Source organism: Magallana gigas, chromosome 1, assembly GCF_963853765.1.
Source record: "Magallana gigas chromosome 1, xbMagGiga1.1, whole genome shotgun sequence".
Lineage (NCBI taxonomy): Eukaryota > Metazoa > Mollusca > Bivalvia > Ostreida > Ostreidae > Magallana > Magallana gigas.
Window position 1 is genome coordinate 2,423,762 of NC_088853.1, and position 15,425 is coordinate 2,439,186.

A 15,425-nucleotide genomic window follows, 5' to 3' on the forward strand; every position below is an offset into this window, starting at 1 on the left:
AAGTTATCAATTGAAGTTTTTGAGTAATAGTTATCAATAACCCAGAGCGAAAGTAGCGTGACAACGTTACCATGAGTTAATAGAGTTAATAGCTTAATGTGTGTTTGAATGTTTGTTATTATCCCCTCGCGCAACTTTTTGCGAAGGGGATATAGCATCGCTGCTGTGCGTGTGTTCAGATTGGAAACAATTTGAAAAGAAAACTCTTGCACTGATATTGATCAAACTTCGTACACTTATTTGGCATGGTCAAAGGACAAACCCTGTGGATTTTCAATTCAATTAGTTGATTACTCTTTTAATTAATATATCGTTAAAATAACACAATTTTTACAAATTTTATGTACGACTTGACAATAACTACTTCTGCTTCTCTTCTGTGAAACCAAAGTGAAAGTCAGCAGTTCAAATCAACAACATGAATTTAGATCTAGTACAGGTAAAGAAAAGGTAGTTTTTGTAGTAATGGAGGGTTAGTAGAATGTGGTCTATAACTATATATTCCTTAGCGGTGCCCTTGTTTATGTTGTGGTGTTTTTGAATATTTGGAATATCTGACTAACATGTAAATAGGACAAATGTAACCAGATATTTACTTAATTCCATTTATTATGCCCCCTTTGAAGAAGGGAGGGCATATTGCTTTGCTGCTGTCTGTTGGTCGGTCGGTCGGTGGGTCGGTCAGTCGGTCGGTCCACCAACAGTTTCCATTCATTTTCTTCACAGAGGATGAACATATTGAAATGAAATCTGGTATACAGGTTTATCATGATAATATCTAGGTCAAGTTCAATATTGGGTACGTTTGAGCAATTTTCAACAGAATTATGGCCCTTGGACTTAGAAAAATTCCAGCTATTTGCAGTTTCCGCTAATTTTCTTTGCAGAGGATAAACATATTGAAATGAAATTTGGTATACAGGTTTATCATTATAATATCTAGGTCAAGTTTGATATTGGGTACGATTGAGCAATTTCGACAGAGTTTTGGCTCTAGGACGTAGAAAAATTCCAGCTATTTGCAGTTTCCACTCATTTTCTTCGCAGAGGGTGCATATATTGATATGAAATTTAGTATATAGGTTTATCTAAATAATATCAAGGTCAATTTGATTTTGGGTATGAAAGAGCAGTTTTTGACAGAGTTATGGCCCTTGGGCTTAGAAAAATTCCAAATATTTGCTGTTTACATTAATTTTTTTTGTGGATGTTTCCAAAGGAGGGGGGCATAAGTGTCTCACAAACATCTCTTGTTTATATATATACATTCAATTTGTGTGTTGACAGGGTAAATCTAACCTAATCGCGGCAGGTAAGACGGTCGGCGATGCGTCACAGGAAGTAATGACAGGTATCGGAGAGACGGCCGACGACATGGACAGGATGTACCAGGTGAGGCGCTCTGATTAATTGTCTTTGGCTAATTGTGTGATTTGTTTCTTAAAAATTGATATCAGTAAGGTAACATCTCAATTAACAATGAATGTATATAACAGAAAGACGTATTTCTTGTGTTTTAAAAAACTGTAGATTCCTAATTAAACGCAAGGTATAAACATCACGTAAAATCACATGAAACTTTGGCATAGCAATTTCATATACTCAAGATTTGATGCAGCTGAATCTTGAAATTTAAGACTTACATGAAATAAGGAATCTACATTATCATTTTAAATGTACATGTATCATAAGATTTGATATGAATGGTGTTGTATTTTTAGGAGACATTGCTAGCTCTTGCTAAGGCAGTGGCCAATGCCACGGCCCAGCTTGTCCTGAAGGCCAAGAGTGTGGCCAGCACCACCGAGGACCAGGGGCTTCAGAACAAGGTCATCAGCTCGGCGACCAGCTGTGCCCTCGCGACAGCTCGTGGCCTGTACCAAGGTACGTCTGTTCATCTACTGTACACAGGGTTATTGTAGCCTTGTATTTCTTTCACCCTTCTACACTTGCAAATTTGTCCTGTCTTCTTTTTGCCAAGATACAGTTGTGTTAAATAGGAGATGATTTGCTGACAATGAGGGGAAAAATGGTCAAAAATAAAATGGGGGTGAATATTTCCCTGTATACAGTATAAGCTTGAGGTGTGTATTAAGATAAGTCGGAGTTTGTAGTTTATCCATGTACATCACAGAACAATTCATCGGCCGGGCGACGGTCTGTACTCTAGCCTCATTTCACCTCGAAGCTTGTAGCAAGGTACAAGTTATATATCATGGCTTGTGATTGATACTTATTGGTTGGACTATTGAATTCTCTATGATTGATACTTATTGGTTGGACTATTGAATTCTTTATGATTGATACTTATTGGTTGGACTATTGAATTCTTTATGATTGATACTTATTGGTTGGACTATTGAATTCTTTATGATTGATACTTATTGGTTGGACTATTGAATTCTTTATGATAGATACTTATTGGTTGGACTATTGAATTCTTTATGATTGATACTTATTGGTTGGACTATTGAATTCTCTATGATTGATACTTATTGGTTGGACTATTGAATTCTTTATGATTGATACTTATTGGTTGGACTATTGAATTCTTTATGATTGATACTTATTGGTTGGACTATTGAATTCTCTATGATTGATACTTATTGGTTGGACTATTGAATTCTTTATGATTGATACTTATTGGTTGGACTATTGAATTCTTTATGATTGATACTTATTGGTTGGACTAACCCATTTGTTTGGATCTGACTTTTTGGGATTATTCATGAGGTTCAGACTAATCCCTTTGCTTGACAAATTCTTCTGGAAATGATCTTATAGGTCAGAATTATCCAAAATAATGAGGTTGATCCCTTGAGTTGGGATTGGTCATATTGGGTGGGATAGATCCTATAGGCTGAGATTGATCCTATAGGCTTAGATAGATCCTTTAGGCTGAGATTGATCATATTGGGTAGGATTGATCTTATAGGGTAGGATTGATCCTATTGGGTAGGATTGATCCAGTAGGATGGAGATAATTCTATTTGTTGTGACCTTAAAATTTTCATTGATCCTATGTGTTAAGTGCCACTGTCTTCCTAAAGGCTGAGATAGATCGTATAGACTGAGATTGATCATAAAGGCTGAGATAGATCCTATAGACTGAGATTGATCTTAAAGGCTGAGATTGATCCTATTGGGTAGGATTGATCCAGTAGGATGGAGATTATTCTATTTGTTGAGACCTTGGATTTTTATTGATCCTGTATGTTAAGTGCAAATACTGTCTTTGAGTGTGGTGTAGATGGTGGCTCTTATTGGTTGAATTAATCCATTTGTTACAATAAGTCCTATTGGTTGAATTTATCCATTTGTTTCAGTAAGTCCTATTGGTTGAATTTATCCATTTGTTTCAGTAAGTCCTATTAGTTGAAATTATAATCTCTTAGGATGACATCTGCCTGTTGGTACTAACACCGTTTTATATTGTATCACTATGTATGTTGTAGGTGGTGGCTCCGACCATCAGTGGCCCGGCCTGTCAGGAACAGCTGATAGAAGCCGCAAAGGGTGTGGCTCACTCTGTGGAGGGAATCGTGGAGGCGGCCCAGCAGTCCTGCCGCGATGACAAGCTTCTGGCCGACCTAGGCGCCGCAGCCCCCGCGGTTACTCAGGCTCTTAACGACCTGCTACAGCACATCAAGAAGGGGGCAGGGCCAACCGCGGTAAGTGGGATAGTCACTGTTTTCTTTTTCTGTAGCTTTTTATTCTCTCTCTCTCTCTCTCTCTCTCTCTCTCTCTCTCTCTCTCTCTCTCTCTGAGATAGACCTGTTACACAATATTAAGAAAAAATGAAGAAATTATTACACTGAATTTTTGGTTATAATGACAAACACATTTTAAGGATATTTTGATACAAAGCATTCAGCCTTTAATGATACCAAGATCATGAACTCTTCTGTGCAGTGAGGTAGTAAATGCATGTTTTTGATATTCAGGCTGGGGAGTCCCACGAGGACGCAGTGGACACGATCCTGACTGTGACGACAAATATCGCTGGCAGCAATGCCCACAAAAAGAAACTCATCAGGAGGCTAGAGGTCAGAGACTCATTAAGTGTCATTTAATAATCTTTAAAACCTGTAATTTAATTGCAGTAAATGATATACGACATGATGGCTTGATATTACAATCATGTTTTGTGATGAGACTTTACTTGAGTCATTTAGGTGTATTATGGTTACAACCTTGCTTTGAAATGTAATTGGATTGTAAAACTAGTATTTTACAATCGTACTTTAATATGTAATTGGGCTTTAAGAGATTATAGCTATGTTTTGTAGAACGCTGTGCGTCGTACCGCCTCAGCCACCACACAGCTGATTAACGCCTCAAAGAACGCTAACAAATCCAACACTAACAAAACCTCGGAACATCAACTGACTCAACAGTGTCAGGTAAGCAGTGATGGGGACATCATTCCATAATTCTTATCAATAAATGAAGTCCCAATTCAATTTACATAATGGTGGAAACACTTAGCTATGGGAGGTATAGTAGATTGGCCAGTAAGCTAAAGGTTCTTGGTTTAAATCCTGCTGTAATTGTCTCAACAATGCCAGGTAAACAGGGGTCACTTATCATTCCATAATTCTTATTACAGAAGTTGTTAGATGACAAACAAGACACACTGAATGTTGAAACACCGATAATTGCTGGGTTATAATTGATTGGCAAAAGGTCGAGGGGTCAAATCTTCCTGTTGTGTTCTATGACTAAGCATTGTATCTGCATTCCTTCTGTTTCTCCAGAGGATTAAAGTATTGTCTAAGAATATTGTATTGTGTCTTCCAAATGCTGCCGATGATTGGCTGATTGGGACTGTAGTTTTTGTAAAACTATATATGATAATGGCTAAGGAAATAATAGTGTGTCCTTCTTGTATTGTTGTATTTTATTGGCTGAGACTATCACATGTTCTTCTCCTTCTACAGATCATGAATGAACAGCTGCCTCTGTTGATCCAAGGATTCCGGGGATCTGAGACAAACCAGGACAGCGCTACAGCCCAGCTACAACTGATCAATGCCAGCAAGGAATTTATACAGGTATAAAGTACAAATTGTAAGGGAGACCATTTGGCAAGAAAAAAAATCAAACATTGATAGTACAATGTCTGTAAAATGTAATGTTTGGGGGAGAAGGGAAAATGTCTTAAAACTAAGGTTTCTGTGCTATATTTAACTTATTTTATTTATTTTATCAAAATGATATGATGTGCATAGCTATTATAATAGACACTAGTTTCACATCTCGGTTCACTGGCCACATTTCTTCTGACAGCCTGCCAGTCAGCTGGTATCCGCCGCAAATGCCGCAGCCCCAACGGTTGGAGATCAAGCCGCAAGCATGAACATGAACCTGGCAGTGAAGACGATGACCACCGCGCTCGCCGAGCTGAGAACCGCCTCAGGGAAGGCAGAGGAGATGTGTATCTCACTGGAGGTTGACGCCACGCTTGATCAGCTGACCGAACTCGACCGCGAGCTGGAGGAGTATCGCAGAGCCGCTGACAGCGGTAACCTTGTGCCACTACCCGGTGAAACAGTAAGGCCAAGAGGGAAACGTCATGGTGGTGATATAGTCAGGTCAAGGGTTAAAGGTCATGAATACTCAATGATAGTAGCATGTGTATACATAGTGCATTTGTTAATTGGATTATATGTAAAGTGAAGTGGATCATTCGTATTATGTTCAGGCCAGGGTTAAAGGTCATGAATATTTAATGATAGTAGCATGTGTTTAGTGAATAAGATCATTACTAAAAAAGTAAGTAAAGGGTGTAAAGTGTCAGATATTTTTGGATTATTATATAAATGGGAGATTTGATATTGTATCATGGCTTTCTATTGTAATATGGTGGAATGGAGTTGATACATGATTTTGTTACGTATTTCAGGTGGAGGCGTCGGCCATGAAACTTGGCTCCACCTCTAAGAACGTCGGATCGGCGATGGCTCAGCTACTGACGGCTGCCTCACAGGTAAACACAGATAAATGTATAATGGAGACAGAAATTTTGTAGAATATATAGAGCATTTGATATATTCTGTTAATAGATGATCGCTGTAAAAAAATAAGACATCACAAAAAATATGATACGCAAAAATTGAAACAAGATGACTGATGCAAATGAAAAAGTAACGTATTTACCCCCATTTTTGTAATTTTTGTGATATGAGAAAAAACGGAGTGAACAGTATACCGGTAAAATATATATATGACATGATTTCATTCTGTTGTGACTTTTCTTCACACAGTCTTCCCTGTGGTCATTTCTCAGGGAATTGGATTTTATTTATCTATATATTTATCTATATAATATATTTCCACTATATGGTGATTTTTTAGGGCAATGAGAATTACGTGGGTGTAGCAGCCAGGGGCACCGCGAACGCTCTCCGCGTGCTGACAGAAGCCACGTGCGGTGTCGCCTCAACCTCAGAAGTCATCGAGGTCAGACGGCAGGTCATCGACAGCGCCCGCGACGTCATCGACAAGTCGACGCATCTACTGGAGGAGACGAAGCGAGCCATGAACGACCCAGAAAACCCTGAGAACCAGGCTCGACTTAACCAGGTGGCCAAGGCTGTGTCGAGTGCACTCAACAACTGTGTGAACGCCCTTCCCGGACAGAGAGACGTGGATAACGCCATCAGACAGATCACAGACTCGAGCCAGGAGCTGGCGTCCACCAAGGTATGCAGATCTGTCTGTTCAGCAGACAAAGTTGATCTCAGAAATAGACAAAATTTAAGTCGGAAGCAGATTTGATCTCAGAATAAGTGGATAAAGAGTCAAATGGCATCCACCGAGATAGTTACATCTATCTTAGAAATTGACGAATAGGCAACCTTATGTCAACAGTAAACAAACTTCATCTCAAATTTTAACTTGGCTCATAAAAAATCACCTTTTTCGCAGAAATAGTTTTCATTCTTTCAGAATTAAATTACTTCACATACGCATAGAAATCCTTATCTCATAAAAAGTAATCTTAACAAATTTACTTCATCTATGCATCATTATTAGGAATTGATTTAATTTTTCGCTCCTGTACATTGTAGTACCCGAGCACAGACCATAACAGACCAGTACATAACTGGACAGCATACATGTGATATACAGAGAGAATTAACAGTGCAGCTATCATCTTACAAGTTCTAGATTGTTTGTTCTTCCTCTGGAAAAATTAAATAAAATATGTTGTTGGTTTAATTTTAAAATATCTTTAGAAACTTCATTTCATAGAATCTTAGGTTCCAAGGCTTTGTAAATTCATGACAAATTTCATTTTATAGTATGGGTTGCCTTTGTGATAATCAGATACTAATATGATCATATGTATTTTTTAAAATTCAGTTTCGGTAATTTTGCTAAAATAAGCATTTATAAAGAACAGATTTCTTCCCCAATGTACAATCCCAGAACCCAATAAAGAGAAAGCATGTATGTGTGTTAACATTAACCCCCCCCCCCTGTCTGTTGTCTGTCAACATTATGTTGTGTGTTGTTTTGTTGTTTGTTGCATGTTTAAGCCTGAAAACTCATTACAACAGTGTCTTCTCAAATACTATATGATGGTCCCCTAATAAACCTTTCTGTCAATTAGAGAATTGGCCTTGATGTCAATCTGAGATCAGAAGTGAGCGAGTCTCTGGCCCTGAGCTTGGTCCCTCCGCCGAGTCTCTGGCCCTGAGCTTGGTCCCTCCACCTGTCTGTGCCTACTACATGTATTACTGGCCCTGAGCTTGGTCCCTCCGCCTGTCTGTGCCTACTTCATGTATTACTGGCCCTGAGCTTGGTCCCTCCACCTGTCTGTGCCTACTACATGTATTACAACTCTGGCCCTGAGCTTGGTCCCTAAGCCTGTCTGTGCCTACTACATGTATTACAAATGTTTACAACTCCCCTCTCCTTGGTATTGTTTTCAATATGAAAAAACTCAGTCAATTTGAGGCTTTAAATGTGAATTTCATTTTTGCATGCATGAAATATTTTGCTTTATTCTGATGATATTGATCTCCTATAAGTTCACCAGTATATGTATTGATGATATTGATCTCCTATAAGTTCACCAGTATATGTATTGATGATATTGATCTCCTATAAGTTCACCAGTATATGTATTGATGATATTGATCTCCTATAAGTTCACCAGTATATGTATTGATGATGTGTTTGATGAATCATTAAGCCAACTGTATCACTCATAAATTATACTGACATTATACCTGTCATACCACTTCAGATTTAATAATATTTTGAATGGTTAGTTAATATCTGGATCAGTTAATTAGTTAATTACTGGATTAACTAACTGGCCCCTCTTTCTGTCCTGCAGCTGTTGGGAGACTTTATGACTGGGATCACGAACCACGCCAAGAAGGGCGACCTGGAGAACTTCTGTGACTCCATGGGGAACTTCTCAACATCTGTTTGTGGACTCACTGAGGCCGCCTCACAGGTAAGGGACCGTCTCAAAAGTCTTCATGTAGAGGAACAGTCTCTGTACACAGGGATTGATTTGTATGAGTTGTAGATTTTTTTTTCCAAAATGGCATGGTTATTTTGTAACGAAAGAATGTAAAATACATATAGAGGTACCGAGGAACTGTCTGTAGAGAAGGACCGTCTTTAAACTCTCTGAAGAGAGGGAGCGCAGCTGATGGAGTGCCAGATCTTCCTAATATGTATGATGAATGAATAATAACATTTGTTTTTCCTTTAAATTACAGGCGGCCTACCTTGTGGGCATCGCTGATGGAGCGTCAGAGCCCGGAAGGCCCGGGCTGGTGGACCAGTCCCAGTTTGCCCGGGCTAACCAGGCCATACAGATGGCGTGTCAGAACCTGGTTAACCCGGCCAGCTCCCAGCAACAGGTAGGTCGTTAATTAGTGGTTAATTAGTGGAGGACTAATGACTTACTAATGGACCTGTATAGAGCCTGGTCAATCAAGCCCTGTAGGAGTTTATACAGATCCAATGTTGGACCAGTCAGATTGCAATACATGGCATCATTTCTCAAACCTCTATATTGCCCCCTGAATGAGCTTATTGAGCCAACTGGTGATAACATCATTATTGCCCCCTGAATGAGCTTATTGAGCCGACTGGTGATAACATCATTATTGCACCTCTTTGAATGAGCTTATTGAGCCGACTGGTGATAACATCATTATTGCACCTCTTTGAATGAGCTTATTGAGCCGACTGGTGATAACATCATTATTGCCCCTCTTTGATTGAGCTTATTGAGCTGGGCTTATTGAGATGACTGGTGATAACATCATTATTGCCCCTCTTTGAATGAGCTTATTGAGCTGACTGGTGATAACATCATTATTGCCCCTCTTTGAATGAGCTTATGTTGTATTAGAATTTATTTCATAATTCCCAATAACCACAAAGTTCAGGACATAATATAAGCAAACTTTTTTACGTGAATGTTTAAGATTTAAATTTTCAGTGAAATGGGAGGTAATTTTCAAAGATAATTTCATTTTATTCTTAGCAAATCGGGTTACAAGACATCATTTTTTGCAAAAAGAATAAGTTTTTAGACAAACTGACTGCTTGTAGCAGAACCTGTCTGAGTTACATATATCTCAAGGAAGTATCTCCTTATATATCCTGCTATAGGAGCTGTTTGATTACAGACTAACTGCCTTAGAGCCATAACTCTGTATTCTGTGGCTAAAGTAACCTGGCTTCTAGCAGATCAATGATGCTCCATGATATATATCAGGATTTAAAGCAGTGTACTTTTATCAAGACCAACTCACTCAGAATCCATACAGCATAATTTACCCCTTCTCCTCCTCTCCTAATTTATTGCTGTAAATAAATCATTTGCTTTTTTAACATCAAAGAAACTATATGATTTGTTTGTGCATTGATTTATTAATATACAATTTGAAAGCCCCCTTTTAGAATTGGTGAAATCAAATCATAGCACGATGTTCTGTCCTCATTTGTTGGTTATTTTGATTTATTTCAGTAATCAAAGTAAATTGATTTCCTTTTTGTCCTTTGTTTAGTATTACATGGCGGAAAGCTGTAGGTCAATGGTGTGACCTTTCACCCCTGGGGTCATGACCTTGGGGTCACGTAACCCTGTGCATTGTGTCCCTTAGTTACCGTGTAGATCTGTGTGTGGAATGTTTATTATCTTTTTCAAAATATTTTTTTGGTTAAATTGCGTACACAGAGCTATTTACCGCCATATTGTTGTGTTGTCAGCCTTCCATGTTTAAAGACAAAACAAAATCTGGGTTAAGGTCATGAACAATTTTGGCTCAAGGTCGTTTTTTTAGTGCTTAATGATTAGTTACATTTTGTCAATCTTTTAAGTCTTCTATTTCATGCTTTATTGATTGAGCATATTTTTAAGAAAGGTAAGAAAGATTTGTTGTAGCATTAATTTATTACATGGCTAATATTGTATTTGCAACATTTTTTTTTAAACAGCTTCTATTGTTTGATAGAAAGAAGGTACAGTGTGTAACAATGTCTGGGTCATTCCAACTCGTATACGACTTTAAATATCTCCATAATTATTCATGTTGTCAGATTTTTTATGATCAACTTCATTCTCTTTAATTAAACATATTTATATTTCAAATTACCATTGTATTAAAAATATTCAACATACAAGAACACAATTTTCTATGATCTTAGAAAAATCTTACTCACTTTTATGTTTGAGACACACAGATGACTTATCTGTATATATATGTAGGCAAGGAAGGCCCAAGAGCCCATTATGTCGGCAGGTAAGGCGATGATCGATGGAGCGTGTCACATGGTGACGGCCGCCAAACAGCTGGCTGTCAACCCGAAGGACCCGCCCACTTACCAACTGTACTCCAACCACTCCAAGAGTGTGTCCGAGGCCATCAAACGACTCGTGTCCTCCATCAAGTAAGTTTGTCCACCAGTAGTAAGTCTTTCCTTCATCAAGTAAGTGTATAGTGCAAGTCTTTATTATAATGCCAGCTCCTAACGTTGGTCAGCATTTCTAGATTTACAAAAGTGTTAGCTCTTCAATAGCCTGGTTCATTCCTAAAAGTGATTTTAAATTTTCTGACATGTATATTATAGTATTTTACTGTATTTCTGTGAAGCTTGATTTTAATTTGTTTGAGGTCCATTCCACGTTACATCTGTTATTTCTTGACACACATTATAGTCAGGGTTGGCCGGGAAATACCAGTGCTGGGAATTACCGGCGGTAAATACCGGTATTTCCCGTCCCGGTAAATACTACTGATTTTCACTAAACTGGGAAATACTGGGAAATACAAATTTTTAATCTTAATTTCTTTAATTTGTTCTAACTAAAACGTATGTTTAGGATACAAGATATTAACAATAAGCATCAAAACACAATTTAGCATACTTTGCCATTTCCCTGTCAGTTTATGAAATCAATCTTAAATTCACCAGATCACTTATTCCCAAAGACTTCCATAGCTGCTAGTGTACAAATTTTAGTCCAGCTTTTTGAACCCCAATAAGTTTTGTGTTTTACAGATTTATAATTCAAAGCACAAAGTAAACTGTTATAATTACTGTTGGTGTTTCAAGTAACAATTAAATAATCATACATGTTGTTTTAATATTAAATAATTGACTCTTGATAGTTTTGTGCTCTTGTTTTGGGGAGATATATACTATGAGTGTGGCTAATTGGCTTCTTCTTGGGTGTGTTGCATACTGAGGTAGTGACACAGTCACACTTTAATTTTCATAATTTTGGCCCATTTTCACATACATCAAATAACTAGAAAACAGAACTTTTGATATCATGTTTATGATAACTATAGATGCACCTATACATGTATAAAAACAAATAACAATGGTGTATGAATGAACCATCTTTGGAGTATTCATAAGAAGATAACCAATGCATTACTGGCCAGTCGAAACTTATAAAATTATAAAATGTCATTGCTGGCAAGGTGTACTATTGTTTACATCCCTACAGATTTGATTTAGACTGAGTATGAAGTACTTTAATATGTAGTTGTACTTTATTTCCCAATATTTACATTCTACTGTGTTTTTCCATTAAAATCCGTGATGTTTAAATGCCTCTAAATGCAACAAGTAGTCAAAGGTCAAATTGACGAGTTTTATTATGACGTCACAAACGTTGAACGCTGTAAACTGCAACGTCACAAGCGAAAATCAAAGTTCACGCTTGTGGCTGTTACTGTGGCTCTTCCATTAATATTAACTTACCCTTAGGAAAAGATAGGAATTTTAAGGTATAGATCACATTTGCAGACAAGGCAAGAAGTTAAAAAATGTAAATATAAGCATTAAATCATGATTTTTTGAAGTATACACTCTCATAACTGCCGCGGTGTGTGCATACAAATTTTCATAACGCGCTAACGCGCGTTACTCAATTTGTATGCACACACCGCGGCAGTTATGAGAGTGTATACTTCAAAAAATCATGATTCAATGCTATAGTATTTCCCGGGAAATACCAGTAATTCCCGGGAATTACCAGTATTTCCCACCGTCCTGGGAAATACGAGTATTTCCCGCTTTTTTGCCAACCCTGATTATAGTGTATGACTGTATACTTTCAAGGAATGTAAAAATCTTAAACTAAACATATATCCTGTAATACATCGGGACCTGTTTGACTATATACATCTGTATATTTCAGGGACTGTGCGCCGGGTCAGCGTGAGTGTGACGAGTCGATCGACAAACTGAACCGCTCCATCCGCGACCTGGACCAGGCCTCACTGGCTGCCATCAGTCGGAGTCTACAGCAACGGACTGAGAAATCCCTCAGGGTCAGTACTTATTCCAACCGAAACCACCTTTTCCCCATCCACCAATATGTCTCCATGTGTCCAGATTTGTAAATTATCAACCCCTCATTCCCAATATCTAGATATTTAAGTTTTCAAATCTTCCCTTTCATGTCTAGATTTTTAAAGTATCACCCCCTCCCTTGTTTCAACAGTTTAACAGATTTATTTGATAGTTCACCTCTCTCCCCCTTTATTAAGATTTTAAAGTAATCAAAATATGCTCAATTTTCAATATTTGTAAATAATCATTAATTATTACTGTTGAATGGTATTATAGGGATTCCAAGAACAGATGATTGGGAGTGCAAGAGAAATCCATGACCTTTGTTCCAAGGTCAAGGACTCAGCTTAAGCAGAGCCGGAGAATCTGGGTCACAGGGTCAGTATACAGAGCATCGGTTGTGATATTTAATACTTATTATGTGAGATCTGGGTCATTTTCTTCTCTGTGAAATTTGAATGATAATCCAAAATAATAATGGTCATTTTTACATGCCTTTTGTTAGCACAATGTACACATAGGTAGGTAATAACTTTTGACACCTCCTGTATCTACAGGTGACAATGATGGCCAGCTACTTCGGCCAACGCTCGGACGGTGCTGTAGGCGCCGCCTCGCTGATCCAGAACTCCAAACAACAGACCCACATCCTGGACCTGACTAAGACCATGGCCGAGTCGGCACTACAGTTTATGTACTCCTGTAAGGAAGGGGGAGGCAACCCTAAGGTAGGTGTACCATAAGATAAAGGGAGAATGTACCTTAAGATAGAAGGGGGAAGTGAACCTTAAGATTGAAGGGAGGGGGTGTACCTTAAGATGAAAGGGGGAGTGTACCTGAAGACAGAAGGGGGAGTGTACCTTAAGGTAGAAGGAGTAGTGAACCTAAAGATAGCAGGTGGAGGCAACCCTAGGTAGGTGTACAGTAAGAGAGAAGAGGAATGAGCTTAAAGATAAAAGGGGGAGTGTGTACCTTATAAAAGGAGAGTGTACCTTAAGATAGGAGGGGGAGGCAACCCAAAGATAAGATAGAGAGGTTAGAGTATCGTAAGATAAAAAGAGGAGGCATGTTTAAGTCTGGACTTCACAGCAAATCCTTACAATAGACAAGTGTGTGCACGGATCTTCTGTAGACTACAATAACAGTCAGATTGTTTATCTGTGTGATTGTTTGTCAATATAAACAACTCATTGTTACAGGGTTAGCTGTATCTACCAGTCATTGGGAGTCAGTGTTTATCTAAAATAAACAGAAATTAGTTACATTATTTTATTAATTAAATGTACAGTTATAGTCATTGTATTTAGTGAATAGAAATAGCAGGTTGCTGTATTTAATTATGAAATATATAGAGTGACTCATGTATTTGTAATCAGTTATTTTGTGACATGTTAATTGACTTAATTTTAATTAATTAATTAGACAAATGATAAAGCAAGTGTCATGGTAATCAGGTTAAAGTTTTAATTTGTAGATGTAGCTCTATCATTACATATACTGTATGTAATTAATTAATTAACAGATAATTAATGACTTGTTGTAGATGAACACAGACCCCGTCCTGATGGAGACACCCAATACACGACACATCGTCACAACAAAAGTCATCAACTAAGCAAAAGTAAAACTCACTGACGCATGTATTTGTAATCAGTTGTTTTGTTACATATGAATTGACCTAATTTAATTAATTAGACAAAAATCAAAGCAAGTGTCATAGTAATCAGGTTAAAGTTTTAATTTGTAGATCTATGTAGCTCTATCGTTACATATTCTGTATGTATTAATTAACAGCTAATTAATGACTTGTTGTAGATGAACACAGACCCCGTTCTGATGAAGACCTCATGTCCATCTCAACACCAGCCGTATAATGGAGATAGCTGGGATATTGACAGGTTGTAAATGTTTCTGTACAAATCTAGTCTGCTCTCAAAACCACACATGTTGTTTGTCACTTTGTTCAACATCTGCAGCTGAAATTGAGCTGTGTATAATTCACATGGACTGTAATACTGACTCCTGTTTATTTCACACTTTGTGATGTGTTGTGTTGAACATATTTTATTGACTAATGCCAAAAGGATTGGACACAAGTTCCAAAAACTTAGAATGTCCTCTCCTTGTACATAATATATTACAGTGCCATACAATGCCAGTTAACATTGATAACAGTTATAAAACATGTAATGAAATACAAATAAATCATTAGTTTTAAATCTAGAATTAGAATTAGGTTGGATAAGAAAGTTATGCAAATAATTTAAAAACTTAGATAAATCTACCACACTTTTGTATAAATGTATGAACTTCTTTAAATATTTTTATGTTTTCATCATAAGATAAAGTGTTGTCACCCCAAAGTAACAAATGTACATCAATTATATTCAAAAAGTTCAGTGATAAAAGATTATACATAAATGATTGTCTTAATGATGAATATTTTTTACAAACGGAGAACAAGTGATGTGCATCTTCTAAACTTCCACATGAACACATTGGGTTGGCTATTATGTTACACCGATAAAGATCACAATTGAGAACACAATTATGCCTTAATTTTGTATGAATGATATTCA

At 37.5% G+C, this 15,425-nt stretch overlaps 1 protein-coding gene and 1 pseudogene across 1 annotated transcript; both read left to right on the forward strand.

The window, feature by feature from the left end:
- The first annotated feature begins 386 nt into the window (after positions 1 to 386).
- LOC136272941 (talin-1-like) overlaps positions 387 to 15,425 on the forward strand; it is a 220,999-nt pseudogene continuing 205,960 nt past the window's right edge.
- Positions 8,051 to 14,720, forward strand: LOC136272984 (talin-2-like). The gene is made up of 8 exons (XM_066076424.1): positions 8,051 to 8,473; positions 8,745 to 8,888; positions 10,748 to 10,929; positions 12,692 to 12,824; positions 13,123 to 13,224; positions 13,404 to 13,574; positions 14,390 to 14,467; positions 14,662 to 14,720. The coding sequence occupies exons 1-5, from the start codon at positions 8,366 to 8,368 to the stop codon at positions 13,195 to 13,197; spliced, it is 642 nt and encodes a 213-aa protein (XP_065932496.1). The 5' UTR covers positions 8,051 to 8,365; the 3' UTR covers positions 13,198 to 13,224; positions 13,404 to 13,574; positions 14,390 to 14,467; positions 14,662 to 14,720.

Excerpts from the sequence above, each read along its gene's own strand:
- LOC136272984 (XM_066076424.1), top strand. The coding sequence starts at position 8,366 with ATGACTGGGATCACGAACCACGCCAAGAAGGGCGACCTGGAGAACTTC. Across the intron at positions 8,474-8,744 it reads TCACTGAGGCCGCCTCACAG|GCGGCCTACCTTGTGGGCAT; the intron begins GTAAGGGACCGT and ends TTTAAATTACAG. Across the intron at positions 12,825-13,122 it reads GGACTGAGAAATCCCTCAGG|GGATTCCAAGAACAGATGAT; the intron begins GTCAGTACTTAT and ends ATGGTATTATAG.